Raw genomic sequence first — 16307 nt, forward strand, 5'->3', positions numbered from 1 at the left:
TGGCTACCCCTGTGGTAAATTCTAAATGTGCTTCATAAATAAAGTTGATTTGATTTGTATTCAGCATTAACCTTCTCTGCTTCAACTGCATCAGCTGAATTTGATTTTCAGTGTCACCTCAATTGCTTCACAGATATCAAAACAAGACTGCTGTAGTTTTTACTTGGATAGTTAAAGAGTAGTTTTTGAATATTCACTGAGACAGGGTAAACACAGACATTCAATATGAGTAAACAAGAATTTAGTAACATTCATGTATAGTTCTTAATATATATATATATATATATATATATATATATATATATATATATATATATATATATATATATATATATATATATATATATATATATATATATATATATATATATATAAAACTGATGTGTAGCCATGCAACATGATAAAAACTGTGTGAATGTAATCCATATTGTTAAACTTCTACATCTTAATAGTGAGGTAACCACTTTTGTAGCAATATGCACCTTTGATTAATGAACCAATTCAAGATGACTTTAGTAGTGAAACAACTTTTACATGAAAATCACTTGGTGGCATTATAATGCTTCTAAGCAGAAGCAACTTAGTCTATGAACCATCTTCATACCCTCTCCTTAAATGTATACATCCGCTCTTGCTAAAAGTATCTCTGCACAATGATAAAGATTGCATTAAACCCCACAGCATAAATACCGTACAAGCTACCTAATGCATATGTTGTTGCTGTGGCCAAATGTCAGGGAAGGAAATGCTGGTTAATATGTCACAGCATACCATTATCTCCAGATCACACAGAAATATGTCCCAGCAATTAGAGCAATCTAACTTGTGGCTTAGTAAATAGCAGGTTTTTACAGTAACGTATGATGCCATGACATCTTATCCACATATTGTTGCGGCAAAGGTTTAATGTCAGTATTTGAACGGAAAATAAAAATACATAGAGCCGAAATCTAGTAAGATCAAACTAACAAGTGCTTAGTGTAACTATAAAATTGTGCGTACTATTAGTGAGTGTGTTGCTGGTGATCTACTAAGGTTGCCTCTACACTTATTCCAGCATCTGAAACCAAAGCCTTCAGTCGAGTGCGGGAAATGCGACACTATGAGCTGAACAAGACTGCAACAACAAACTACGGTTATAAATGCATTTTACTGTGGTGGAATCATTCACACCAGGCATGTATGATGATACCATGTATGATGAGAAAGAAGCACAATGCAAAGAGCGATCACTAAACTAGTCACTCTGCACACCGCCAAGCTATGAGAATGACTGCCTTTATCTACTTATTGTACTAAAACTACTATAGTCTTCTCAATTATTTATTTTTTTATTTACATACAATGTATAATACTACACTTTTATTTACAAATATATTTTATTCAAGACAGAAGTTTTAAGTTTGCACATTATTGATTCCAAGGTTGGATATAATTTGCATGCAATGTGCAATGCTACACTTTTGTTAACATGGTATTTTATTCAAGACAAGCCCAGAGGAAGCTCTTAATTTAGTCCTTTGAAAATTATTCCACAAAAAGTACAAATTTATATCTAGTCTAAAAAAAATGAAAATTTGTATTCAAATTACAATGTGCAAAGAGTAAGATGCAGTGTACGCAGTGTCATTTCAAACTACTAGTTTATTATCAAATAAAATGAAAACTTGTTTTGAATTATCCCTGTCATTTGTATTCAATAGTTTCTTTAAAAAATATTAAAGAAAATCTGAAAAAAATCATTAATTTGATTTTTTTGTTTTTTTGCTCACTGCAGCTGCTGAGAGTTGAAAATGTACTTACGGTTTTGTGCTCATACTTACTAATAAACCGTCCCGTGGGATGTCTGTAGGAGTGCTTTCATGAATATTTGTACATGCTATCGTAATGCAATCAAGCTAGAGTCATTAGCATTAGCAAATATGCTAACACGTTTACAAGTGTCTGTGTTAGTATTATCAATTTACAGTGGCATCCTTTTTGTATTTTTTTAGTTTCGTAAATTCACCAAAACTTCACTGTGGAGTTATTGAGTCTGTTTAGCTGATTAGAGAGCTAGCTTCCGCAGCTAGTAGGTCCATGATGATGACTTCTATTTTGTTTGATCATCCCTTTTACTGATGTTTTACCAGTACCGTTTGAAAACAATCTTTCATACCGGTATATATCTGCAGGTTATAGTCCAGTTGGGCTAATATACGTAAAAATATTGTTTTCTTCTCAAATCTGGTGGGTTTGGGCGGATGCAGGTCCGATGCAAAGAAAGACCAGGGGAAGAGTTTTTTCGAAGGAATTTTTGGACGTGGAATTATGGAAACAAAACTTTTGAATGTCTCGGAGTTCATTATAAGGCTCTGTGGATTGATAGAAGAAGTTTTAAATATGAAAGAAAAGACCGTATGTTCCCCACTGATACTGTTTCAGATGAAAGTTGCTATTGTTCTGGACTATCTTGCCAGTTGTGCGGAAAATGTATCAGTTTGGAGTGCACAAATGCAGCGGAAAGAGGTTTGTGTACGTTTTATTATTCGTTTTTAATATACCTGCTTCAAAATCTTTTGTTCGAGAGTCAGAATTAAGCCAGCATTTTACTTTTTCTTTGCTACCTTCTTAAATAAATCTCAGTTTATTTTTTTCTACCATCAATGCACTTCAAAACTTTGTTCTTTTAATTTGTGAAACAAATAAACAGTCTCCTCTTCATTTACAATTGTTGCTATGTTTTTATTGAATAGTATCTGCTTCTGGGTTGTCTTCTCCGACTGCACACACGTCCTCGAGAGATCTGGTTTTCAATCGTATAATCTAGGTGTGTTAGTCGAATTTTTCAAAAACCGAACAGTATTGACAGCATTAAGGTTTCCATGGGTTGTAGGAGGCTTATTTAGAGCCGAACCATTTGAGAAATCGTACTAATTTAGTGCATGGAAATGTACTGACTAAATAGGTTTACCTGATTAGTCAACTAATCGTCAATCAATCAAAATAGTTTTTGAGTTTTGAGTTTGAGTTTATTTCGAACATGCATGCATACAACATGATACATCACAATTTCCAGTCTCTCTATTCAACATGTTCAAAAAGAAGTAGGAAGAAGCAGAGCTTATTAAATCCTATACCCCTTTTCCTTTACATAGCAGTTGCTAAAACTTTTGTTCACTTCCTGTTCTCAATTTATTCGCAATATACTCCATAGGTAATAACAATAAAAATAAATAAATAATTATTAGTGAAGTAAGTTATATTTCATATGGTGAGATGAGTAAGATTATCTTGAAAATGAATGGATGGATGAAATAAATTCAGAATGCTTAACATGGTTCTTCTTCTTTGTAAACACTTTAGGTTGGAAGAGTTTCTTGAAGTGGATCATATTAGTACATTTTTTGATTTCTTTGCTTAATCCATTCCATAATTTAATTCCACATACTGATACTGGGGATAAGTTGATTGGCAACACTAAATTGGCCCTAGTGTGTGAATGGGAGTGTGAATGTTGTCTGTCTATATGTGTTGGCCCTGCGATGAGCTGGCGACTTGTCCAGGGTGTACCCCGCCTTCCGCCCGATTGTAGCTAAAATAGGCACCAGCACACCCCGCGACCCCGAAAGGAATAAGCGGTAGAAAATGGATGGATGGATAGATAGATGGATATACTGAAGGTCTTAAAGGCCTACTGAAACCCACTACTACCGACCACGCAGTCTGATAGTTTATATATCAATGATGAAATCTTAACATTATAACACATGCCAATACGGCCGGGTTAACTTATAAAGTGACATTTTAAATTTGCTGCTAAACTTCCGGTTCGAAACGCCTCTGAGGATGACGTATGCGCGTGACGTAGCCCGGCGAACACGGGTATGCCTTCCACATTGAAGCCAATACGAAAAAGCTCCGTTTTCATTTCATAATTCCACAGTATTCTGGACATCTGTGTTCGTGAATCTGTTGCAATCATGTTCATTGCATTATGGAGAAGGAAGCTGAGCAAGCAAAGAAGAAAGTTGTCGGTGCGAAATGGACGTATTTTTCGAACGTAGTCAGCAACAACAGTACACAGCCGGTGCTTCTTTGTTTACATTCCCGAAAGATGCAGTCAAGATGGAAGAACTCGGATAACAGAGACTCTAACCAGGAGGACTTTTGACTTCGATACACAGACGCCTGTAGAGAACTGGGACAACACAGACTCTTACCAGGATTACTTTGATTTGGATGACAAAGACGCAGACGTGCTACTGTGAGTATGCAGCTTTGGCTTCTAAACATTTGATCGCTTGACCGTATGTGCGCAACTTTTTTTTGCGTATGTACGTAACTTTTTAAAAATATATAAGCTTTATGAACCTTGGGTTAGGTGAACGGTCTTTTGGGCTGAGTGATTGTGTGTGTTGATCAGGTGTTTGAATTGTATTGGCGTGTTCTATGGAGCTAGGAGCTAGCAGAGGAGCTAGGAGCTAGCGTAACAAACACGCAGGTGTTTTTATGCAGGATTAATTTGTGGCATATTAAATATAAGCCTGGTTGTGTTGTGGCTAATAGAGTATATATATGTCTTGTGTTTATTTACCGTTGTAGTCATTCCCAGCTGAATATCAGGTCACCCCCGGCTCTCACAGCATCTTCCCTATCTGAATAGCTTCAACTCCCCACTAGTCCTTCACTTGCACTTTACTCATCCACAAATCTTTCATCCTCGCTCAAATTAATGGGGAAATTGTCGCTTTCTCGGTCCGAATCTCTCTCACTTCATGCGGCCATCATTGTAAACAATAGGGAACTTTGCGTATATGTTCAACTGACTACGTCACGCTACTTCCGGTAGGGGCAAGCCTTTTTTTTATCAGATACCAAAAGTTGCAATCTTTATCGTCGTTGTTCTATACTAAATCCTTTCAGCAAAAATATGGCAATATCGCGAAATGATCAAGTATGACACATAGAATAGATCTGCTATCCCCGTTTAAATAAAAAAAATTCATTTCAGTAGGCCTTTAAGTGCTGTATGTGCGTACAAATGTTTTAAATTAAATTTTTCTCTAAGATTATATTTCTCCTCCTTTGTTGAGAAGAATTGTTGTATATTCTTGTATAGTTGACTCCAATGTGATTTAAAAAAAATTATGTATTGAAATGAGAGGATGAATATCCAAAAAAAATTGTAAAACAGTAATGGTGAGGAGGCACTGAGAGTACACCAATTGACCCAAATAGATTAATGTTTTGCATTAGTCATGCAGTATTTTTTTTGCAAAACTAGGTATAAAGGTGAGACCTCATTTGAAGACGTCATATAGATACACTCCATAAGGAAGATGAAGTTAGTTACTCACATGTTACTGCTGAAGCTATCCAGTTCATCTGAGAATAAAAACTCCTCTCCTCCTGTGTCGTCTTTCTTCTTGGATTTTTTGCGTTTTAACCTGAACGACAACATTCGCTTTTTCTTCTTTTCCTTTGGCGAAATAAGCAAAGTGTCACCCGGCAATGTGACGCTGTCTCCGTGGCCCACAGGAGAGGTCCCGGTGGCGTCTGCTCCATCTTTGACCGAATCGGGCTGTTTCGGTCCTTTGGCCTCTTTGTCCGGTGACTTTGTCTTAAAAGGATTCTTAACTTTCAAAGTGACAGACCTACTCATGTTTAACTGAAGCGAGTAGCCTTACTTAGTTGGTTGGAGAAGTGAACTACTGGGCGAACCTGCGCGGCGGGTTACTCGCAAACCTGCCCGGACTCTCCCGCACGCCGACAGGTGATCGTGAAGTGAGCTGATGTGGGGAGCAGTTCCGGCTACAACCTTCAAGATAAAACCCAATTGCACTTTGGCATTCGATTTTAAGTTGTAGGTCCAATCAACAATCGTGAGTAAAATCGTGCATTCCAGTTTTTACATAATTGATTTTGTATACGTCTAATGTAATGTTTGCATTCTTTAAGTGAGTTTCAGGATGTGCTTTTATTCTGAAGGCAGTCGTCTTCCAGTTTGGCACAGCTTCAAGGTTAATAAACCTCTCAACAACTCACCAACAACACATCATTTTTAACCCTCATGATCCCAGTAATTATTTTAAACACACAGTTTGATTGTAAGGCTTTCATTTTAAATGGAAACACTGTTGACTGGTTTGTTTTGCTTTGTTCTCTCTCCATGAAAAAAAAAACATTCATGACGTGTACGTGCTCTATAAGTGTGACATTATGAAAACAAGACAGGAGAGACAGTACACGTATTCCAAAAATGGATCATTTTGAGCAGGGACGTGCACATGATTATAGAGGGGCAGGGGCTCAAAGTCAGAAAAGGGCAGGAATTTTTTTTTTTGGTCCTTTACACATTATGGAAATTAATGTAAAATTAAATTTGCTAATAGGAAGCTAACTACTTAGCTGTGTGTCCTTTGTAGGTAAAAGTGATTGCCATTTCTTTTGTGTCAACAAATTATGGTCATAATGAGTTAATTCACATTATCATAGGCTTGGAAGACATGAAAAGCAACAAAACACTGGTTTATTATTAGGCTATTTATTGTTAAAGATAAGCACTTTAATATTGAACATTGAACAGTGCAACATGAACTTTGAAAAAAAATACAAAAATAAATACCCAAATGGAAAAAACTTCAATGTGAAAATCTGTCCTTCTTCCCTTAACTTGATGAAAACACCATCAAGTTGTAACTTATGGTCTTTCTCAGTTAATGCTCAGACTAAACAACTGAAACGCAATACAGGGCCAAAAATATGGACCAGGGGCCAGTAGAGGGCTGTATCCTTTCTTTTTTTGGCATTGTGCTGCAGGCATAATCAACATTAATCAAGTTTAAACACAGATGGTAATATTCCTAACAGATAACCTACATCTTATATCCCCAGAATGCTGAAATTATTATTATTATTAATAATAATAATTATTATTATTATTACTATTATTATCATTATTATTATTGTTATTATTGTTATTATTATCATTATTATAATTATTATTATTATTATTTTGTTAACCCACACAGTAATAGCAAAGTCACAATAAACGTTATATCTAAAACTCTACTGTGAGAAAAATGTGATCCGCCGTAAACACAGTGCATTTTATTTTGAAAATCAACCCGGTGGTTTATTTTGTATTTTGTACATTACTTCCTGTCCCGCACGATCCGCTCTGCTCTGTGCGGACTTGATGTGCCGTGCTCAATTGATGCGCCTTGCTCCGACGTCCGGCAAAAACAGAAGCTGACACATTGATTAATAGAATAATACAGCGTTTTTCTGAAATATTACCCATATTAGATGCTGAATAAGTGGACGGCGACGAGACCATAACATAACTCACAGGTTGAAGTTGCTCCACTGTCACGTCTCAGGGGCGCAGTTGGCTCTCTCTCTCTCTCTGGCGAAAGCGGCAGGCTCAAACAACCCGGTATTACAAGAAAACGTGGAGTTTTTGTACCGCTGTTTTTTTTGTTATGTTTTTTTTGTACATCCCTGACAGGAATGTATTAATGTTTTTTAAAGAAAAAGAAAAAAGAAAAAAAAAACCCACACAGACAGAGGGCACTTTTCAAGACCAGGCAAAAAAGGGCAGGGGCTCGAGCACCCATAGGGCCCTATGTGTGCACGTGCCTGATTTTGAGTCATGTCAAGTGCAACTCCATTTACCAGTCCACTGTTATAATAATGGCTCTATCTGCTGGTCATATAAGGGAAGCGCTTCAACATGCATGGAGCTATAATATTTGTGTCTTAATTTTCAGTTCAGTTTCAGTTTATTTGGAACATGCATACGATACAATGTAATGCATCACACATTTCCAGTTGTTTCATTACAGCACGTCCGAAAAGGAGTAGAAGCAGAGCTTATTTAATCCTACCCCTTTTCATACCATAGCAAATTTATCCAATTTCCTTGTTCTATGTAACAGAACAGTGAACAAATAAATAATAAATAAATAATATACCATAGTAATAAGCAAACAAATATTAAATACCTAAATAATCTTTGTCCCAAAAAAAAAAAACACTTGTAGTTTGAACAGTCTCTTAAACAGAATCATATTGGTGCTTTGTTTGATTTCTTTGGTTAATCCATTCCATTAATTAATTCCACATACAGATATGCTAAAGGTTTTAAGTGTTGTATGAGCATACACATGTTTTAATTTAGATTTTCCTCTAAGGTTATATTTATCCTCTTGTTGGGAATAATTGTTGTACAAAAATTGAGCTGTTTGGCCACAATACCCAGCAATATGTTTGGAGGAGAAAAGGTGAGGCCTTTAATCCCAGAAACACCATGCCCACCGTCAAGCACGGTGGTGGTAGTATTATGCTCTGGGCCTGTTTTGCTGCCAATGGAACTGGTGCTTTAAATGGGACAATGAAAAAGGAGGATTACATCCAAATTCTTCAGGACAACCTAAAATCATCAGCCCGGAGGTTGGGTCTTGGGCGCAGTTGGGTGTTCCAACAAGACATTGACCCCAAACACTAAAGTGGTAAAGGACTAGCTAAATCAGGCCTGAATTAAGATTTTAGAATGGCCTTCCCAAAGTCCTGACTTAAACGTGTGGACAATGCTGAAGAAACAAGTCCATGTCAGAAAACCAACAAATTTAGCTGAACTGCACCAATTTTGTCAAGAGGAGTGGTCACAAATTCAACCAGAAGCTTGTGGATGGCTACCAAAAGCGCCTTATTGCAGTGAAACTTGCCAAGGGACATGTAACCAAATATTAACATTGCTGTATGTATACTTTTGACCCAGCAGATTTGGTCACATTTTCAGTAGACCCATAATAAATTCATAAAAGAACCAACCTTCATGAATGTTTTTTTGTGACCAACAAGTATGTGCGCCAATCACTCTTTTACAAAAAAAAATAAGAGTTGTAGAAAGTATTGGAAACCCAAGACAACCATGACATTATGTTCTTTACAAGTGTATGTAAACTTTTGATCGCAACTGTATTTGCAAGGCCATTTTGAAAAAGGATATTTAAAGATTAACTAGAACTTGTGAGACAAGGTCGGCCGACCCCAGGAGCTAGCTAAGCTCTGACACTTTCACTCGATTCAACCAACTACGAGCAGTACCACTGGCTTATACGGCGTTGAATGGGTGCAACAAATTGCGAGATCAAATATTTTATTTCTTATTTCTTCACTTGTTTCACATTTGATATGTTTTTAACAATTATTTTAACTTTGACAGTACCATGTAAGATATGTTTTAATTGCCGATGCTGTGACGATCTGTCACATTCCCGTCTGGTTGTGTTTCCTTGGTTTGTATTTATTTCCTGTGTTGCACTGTTATGTTTGGTTCCTTTTCCTGCTTCACCTGCTGCTGATTGGCAGCCTGGCCACACCTGTTGTCATTCAGCTGGCTGCCATTTATGCCTGCCTCGCCCTCCAGTCAGGGCTCGATGATTGTTTCCTGTTTCGATGTTTCCTGCATCTGCACTTACCAGTTGTACTATTTCCTTGTTGAAATTAAAGTCATGTTTACCTGCGTTTACGCCTGCCATCTCTGCATCTTGGGGTTCAAGACCGACAGCCCCTGACAGAATAATCGAGCCAAATACGAACCCCACAGAGATTTGGTGGAGCGAAAAGCTTGGAGGTTCCTCGAAATTACGATAGTCGAGGTCTCGTATTTTAACACATATTTTTATCACTACTGTCACCACAGCTTTACATATATGGTTTTAGTTGTTTTAAATGAATAAATAAAGGTATACTTGCATTTTAAAGTTGCTCATTCCGCTCTGCATAGCGCCGCCATGTTGAAAATATTTTTTCAGAGTGATCTAATTGGACACTAAGCAGCTAATCAGAGTTTGTCCAGTTCTCTGATTGGTTCCCTTTTTGAAAAAAACATAATGGTGTGTCAAAACTTGTGCAAACGCACAGCAGAAATCTGAGCAAGTGTAGAAAAAAAATCTGAATATGCATAGGGCAGAGAGAGAGAGAGGGAGAGGGCGTGAGAGAGCGCATCGGTCTGACTGTGCAGAAAGCAGTAATTAGTCTTAATATGGATATTGGACAACATGCAAACACTTTTATTGTGCACAAAATACATTTTTATTCACTTAAAATTTTTTCGGTTAAGTTTAATTTATTTTCAAAATATGTCTGTGCTTGCAAAATGTATTTTTTTGTCTTCAAAATCTGCCTTTGCGACCACAAAATTAAGACACAAATGTAACTCCATAAATATGTTGCTATTTGAATGTAATCTGTGGTATCCATACGTTTTACACAGAGGACCACATTCTAAAAAAAAATAAAGGATGCACAGTTGTAGTTGAAACACTTTGTAAAAAGGCTAAAAAACAACAACATTTTATACAGCATGCTCAAAGAGCTTTGTGGTATTATTTGTTATTGACACATGCTAACATTAGCATGCTAAGTATTTTTCCAAGCTAATTTTACAAGCGTACACCTCACAGTCATAAGACGTTGTACTTGACACATGCTAACTGTTAACATGCTAACATTAGCATGCTTGCACACTTACATTAGCGTGCTAACTTTTTTTGGCTAATTTTGCAGGTGTACACCTCACCTTGGTAGCCTATGTGACACATGCTAACTGTTAGCTTGCTAACTTTTTAAGCTAAATTTGCAGACATAAACCTCAGAGTCATATTACTTGGTACTTAACAGATGCTCACTTTTAGCTATTTTGTGCAAGCGTACACTTCAAAGTACTTGACACACAAACTGTTAGCATGCTAACTGTGAGAATGCTAATGTTAGAATTTTAGCATGTCAACTTTAGCGTTTCCGTTTGACCTGGGCATTTCAGCATTCACAGGCAAGTTTTCCAGAAAATGCATATTTTAGCATTTTTTTCCAAAAATGCATATTCTAGTTTTGATTTTACAATTCATTTGCCTCTTTAATTTGTGGATTTTAAAACTATTTCCCCAATTTTTTTGTTTTGTTTTGTTATTTAAATTCTACAATGTGTCGTGGGCAAAAAAAAAATTAGCTGCCGACCGCAAATGGCTCCAAAGCTGCACTTTGGACTCTTCAGTCCGCTGTTCAATTTTTTTATTCTGATCAACTCGCAATTGTGAGTTCACCAGCTGCCTTGCAATTCACCTCAACTTTAATCACTATCAGGTTTGTCATTTGTCTCTTATTTTGGTTCAGTTTCCTGCTTGTCTCCCTGAGCGCTGTTTCCTCTCAGCTACGGCTGATTGGCACCTGGCCACACCTGGTGTCAATCAGCCGGCTGCTATTTAGACCTGCCTTGCCCTCCAGTCAGTGCTGGAGTATTGTCACTGTTTGCTGTTTGCTGTATGCTGCGGACTGTTTGCAACTTGCTGTCTTCTGTTTCCTGTTTGCTGGTTCCTGTTCGCTGTTTCTAGTTCACCTGTTTTTCTGGTAACTTGTTTCCTGTCTCCTGACTCCTAGTTCCTGGTTTGTGTTTTTCCTGCATTTTTTGGACATTAAATCATGTTTTCCTGCACCAAGCAGCCTTCCATCTCTGCATATTGGGGTTCGTCACCACCTTTACTTGACAGAATACTCCAGCCAAATACAAACCCCGCGGAGATTTCGATGGCGGAGAGGCTTAACAGGATTCTAGCGCTGATGGCTACATTGAGGAAAAGTTCGGCCTCATTTCAAGCCCTTTCCCATCCATCCCTGTCGTCTGTGGGCCTATTTGGGGACGTCTTGGATCTGTCCCCTGAGTGGGGGGCTATGAGTAGCTGTGCAGCTGGGGAGGCACATCTATTTCTCACTCCAGTGGATCTGCAACAGACGGCGCCATCCTCTTCGGTGGGCCAGCAGACGGGCAGGTAGGAACAGGTAGAGACCCATTGAGCACTTCAGGGTGTCATGATTATCATCATTTCTACTAAATAACATCAACATCTGAATTTGTGGAGCCGAATTATTAACGTTTCGTGTTTTGTGGCAAATCATCGCAGCAATGTTGGGCGCCATGGCATAGGCAAAATTTGTTCGCAATTTTTCATCAACCCTATGTGTCGTATCTGTAATTTTAACCGCGACCCATTTGGCCAAAGTCCCTCGGAGGAGTTCGTTAAAGTATCAGCCCTTTTTTCGGAGCAAAGTTTGGCGCTATACCACGCACACATCTTATGGTGCAGGAAAAATTTGTTCGCAATTTATCATCACCTATATGTGTAGTATCAGTAATTTTAACCGCAAATTATTTGATCAAAGTCCCAAGGAGCATTCATTTAAGTACGAAATTAGGAGGTCAGCCATCACAGCTGACTGCCAGTACCTATTGATGTGGGTAGAGACTAATGATGTGATTAAAATTGGGGGACAACAAGGGCATTTTGGGTCCCTCCCATGCTGAGACCCCCAAACCCTAAGTGTCTAACATGCAGTTAAAATTGAGGAATGGAAGAGCAGGGGACAAGTCAGGAGGACTGAAGCCCCATAGAGACATCCTCATCGTCACGCCTCCCCGCAGGACAATCCCTCAAAATCCTATTGCTTGTATTCCATCACGTGACTTTATCCCAAAAGTAAAGAACGGTGGTGGTCAACCAAGCCAAGATGGTTGTTGTACAGCAAGCAGTGCACAAACCATCTGAGTATACAAAAGAGGCTTAAATCTTCCTACAAACAGCAGATACGAGCAAATAATCGAAGTATGCAATGGAATAGATCCCTATACTTTATCAAGTTTGTCGAGTGATATCAAGGATTATATGTCAGTCGCGTTCCCAGACATACCGAACTATTGTGCTCTAGACGCCATTTTATATGACAAAACAGATGGGCGCTTGGAAAAGCAAGGAGGTCTACAACTTCTTTGTATGTGGCTGGGTCAAGGAAATTGGTATCAAGACTCTCCTGGATAAATATGCATTGTTTTTGCTCGGGTAAGTTGCATGTCATGATTTAACTTCGCGTCACTGCTATGTTTGATGCTTTTGCCCGCACCATTTACGAGTAGCGTGTTTTCCCGTCTTTATCAAACATATACTGTAACTATAGATGTCAACATTGTGTATGTGCTGAAAGATTAATTTAAGCTTAACACTTGTAGGTTTTACCCACATTTGCTTTCTTTTATTTAGACTCGCCTAGTTTTGAAACACCTGTAGCAAACGTGTTTAAGAAATGCAAATAATATCAAGATAATACTTAAATGGGAAATAATAAACATTAAAAGTCAAACAGACCTTAAACGAAGTGATCACTGCAAACTCATGCATTCTTCGGCTCAGCTCCCTTAGACTGGAGTGTTAGCTGCATGCTTTTCTCACCGTTTTCCCGTTAAATCTTGCACTCTTTCGCTCTTTCTAATTACCTCTCGAGGAACGTTTATCATTTTCGCGATTTGAATGATTCGTACAGCCGAAAACAACACAAGCATATGGCAATTTTTTTTTGGAAAAAGGCTAAATGGCGCCTAGTACCCATTGAGAACAGAGCTAGCTTGACCACCACGTGTATTTAATGGTCAGGACGTGAGCCGGATGTGACGTCAGTAAAATCCAAGCAAAAGGTGTGTTTGCTGTAAGTAGGTGGAGCAGGGAGCCCACACACAGCCACCAAATCACCCCCAGTCCATGCAGGAGGCAACTGAAACAAATGGCCAGGAAGCCAGCCGCCACAACCCAAGACCCCGCAGGCGTCCCAGCTGTTTTATATTGACGTAACTTGACCAATGAATTTCAGAAAATTATAAATTCCATTTTTGTGGGGAAAGTCATTATTGGCATTGGGAACAAGGTGAGTTAAGTGTCTTGTCCAAGGGGATCAACTCTGACAGAAATGTTGTATAATGGATACATCCATCCATCCATTTTCTATTGCTTGTCCCTTAAGGGGTCGCGGGGGGTGCTGGAGCCTATCCCAGCTTCATTCGGGCGGAAGGCGGGGTACACCCTGGACAAGTCGCCACCTCATCGCAGGGCCAACACAGATAGACAGACAACATTCACACTCACATTCACACACTAGGGCCAATTTAGTGTTGCCAATCAACCTATCCCCAGGTGCATGTCTTTGGCGGTGGGAGGAAGCCGGAGGGAACCCACGCAGTCACGGGGAGAACATGCAAACTCCACACATACATCCTTACGTTTTTGTGTTGTTGTCTGGACCCCAGGATACAGAGCAGGGAAGGCGGAGTGCAGCTAAAGGCCCTTTTTAGTAGGGCAAAAACAGGCACTGCAATATACATCTAGTGCAGCATGGAAGTGCACAGAAGACAAAGACTTGTCAAGGTACAAATCACAATGATCCAGCACAGGCAAGGAGTAACAGGTAAAACTAAATAGACTAGATCAGTGATTCTTAAACTGTGGTACATGTACCACTAGTGGTAGGCGGGCTCCATCCAGTGGTGCGTCAAATAATTGCTTGATTAGAGTGTTTTGTTTAACCAACAGTGTTACTAGTGGCCAAAAGTATTAAATATGCTTATTGAATAAAACCTATGCCTTGTTTTTAATGAATGCTTAGGCCAATTACGCTACTGTATTTTAATATTGGTCATTTTGGTGGTACTTGGAGAGCAAAGTGTTTTCTGAGGTGGTACTTGGTGAAAAAAGTTTGAGAACTACAGGGCTACATTAACGAATGGAAAACAGGTGTGCTGTAAGACAGTAAGTGAAGGTGCAGCAAAACAAGGAATTGAACAGAAATAGAACTAAAATAAGAGTACAGAACAGGAAATGATACAAAACAGAGGAAACTAGCGAACAAAGTCCAAACTGTCATGTGGGGCCCAAATGTCAAGTCAAGTCAAGTCAACTTTATTTATATAGCACGTTTTAAATTGAACCGAAGTGCTTTACAGGTTAAAAAAAGCATAGAGCAAAAAAACAAAAACAAAAACAAAAAAACAAACAAAGAACATAAATAATGAATGAGCTGAACAAGATAGTGCAAAAGCAATACGGTAAAAGGGGTCGAATAAAAAGTAAAAATGTGTTAAATAAAAATAAAAATAATAATACAAGTGCGACAAATTGAAAAATAAAACTAAAGTGAAGGGGTGGGGGGGGGGGACTAGAAATGCTGAAATAATGGGCGGACTCAGCTCAGGTCAAAGGCCAGCGAGAAGAGGTAGGTCTTAAGAAGGGTTTTGAAGACCCCCAGACTCTGAGCTGACCTAATGTGGAGGGGAAGGCTGTTCCAGAGCTTAGGGGCGGCAATGGAAATGTTTCAAACAAGACCAATATAGATGAGCACTGTTGGGACAGTAATACATCAGATAGTGATCTTATGTTTTACATCTTTTTTTCCAACCAAAAATGATATTAGCTGTTTGGGAGTACTTGGGATACTTCACTGGAAAACAAGAGTGAAAACCGCTGATCTAGAATATAACTTGCAAGAAGATGAAAATGTACTTATACAACTTTTTCACTTCCAATGCAAACTTGATATTGACTGTGAAGTAGTAATTGTTTTTGGTGACACCTAGTGGCCACAATTATTCATTAAATGTAGCTCATGACGCAGTGATTTGAATGATGCGGACACGTTTGTTACTGGGTACTTTCTAATACACTTCTGCCTTTAAGACGTATGTGTTAGTAATGTGCAACGATAATCATTTAGTATTTGTTATTTTTATTGACAAATGTAGATTACAATATTGTTCAACTATGGACACTTTACATATGGAGATTGTGTGCTCGGTTGTTGAGTAGCTGCTAGCTCCTTGTAGTCTATAGCCTACCATGTTTACCTCCTGTAAATGACTTCACTAAAAATGTGTCCGAGGAGGGGGACCTTAAGTGATGGTTTAGTGTGGTTGAAACGGGGCTTAGGCTAAATAATTATTTGTTTAAGGGGTTAAACGACTTAGTGTAGACATGGCCTAAAATACAAGAAGACCAAACCTGTGTGCTTATTGGAGGACATTTAGATGTTAACTGACTGTCCGGCTTTGCACAAGTAAACAGGCAGCAGGACTGCTTGTATCTGAGATTTTAGATGCAAGCCGATATCATATTTTGGGTTTTTCTTCTGATATCGGATCGATATCCAATATCAATACTGTATCAGGACACCCCTAGTAAACACAATGTGGTGAATGGAGAGGAGAAACTGACAAAACGTGAAAAGATTAGAGTTAAAATGTGTGGGAGAAGGGTGTGCTGTAAAAAAACCCAGTAAAATCACAAGCAGGAAGGTGGAAATTGTGTGTGTGTGTCTCTCTCTCTCTCTCTCTCTCTCTCTCTCTCTCTCTCTCTCTCTCTCTCTCTCTCTGTCTCTCTCTCTGACCCACTGATTATAGATCTGTGATAATAACATTTCATTTTCAACTGTTTCTGAGACATGATGGT

The 16307-nt window shown here is 38.5% G+C and overlaps 1 protein-coding gene across 1 annotated transcript in view; it reads right to left on the reverse strand.

Annotated features, from left to right (window-relative positions):
• crybg1a (crystallin beta-gamma domain containing 1a) overlaps positions 1-5760 on the reverse strand; it is an 83560-nt gene extending 77800 nt beyond the window's left edge. The window contains exon 1 of the mRNA XM_062041784.1: positions 5340-5760. Within this exon, the coding sequence (XP_061897768.1) occupies positions 5340-5644 (305 nt within the window). The 5' untranslated portion in view covers positions 5645-5760. The remainder of the gene's footprint in view (positions 1-5339) is intronic.
• Between the last annotated feature and the right edge of the window lie 10547 nt (positions 5761-16307).

Source organism: Entelurus aequoreus, linkage group LG03 (assembly GCF_033978785.1).
Source record: "Entelurus aequoreus isolate RoL-2023_Sb linkage group LG03, RoL_Eaeq_v1.1, whole genome shotgun sequence".
Classification (NCBI taxonomy): domain Eukaryota; kingdom Metazoa; phylum Chordata; class Actinopteri; order Syngnathiformes; family Syngnathidae; genus Entelurus; species Entelurus aequoreus.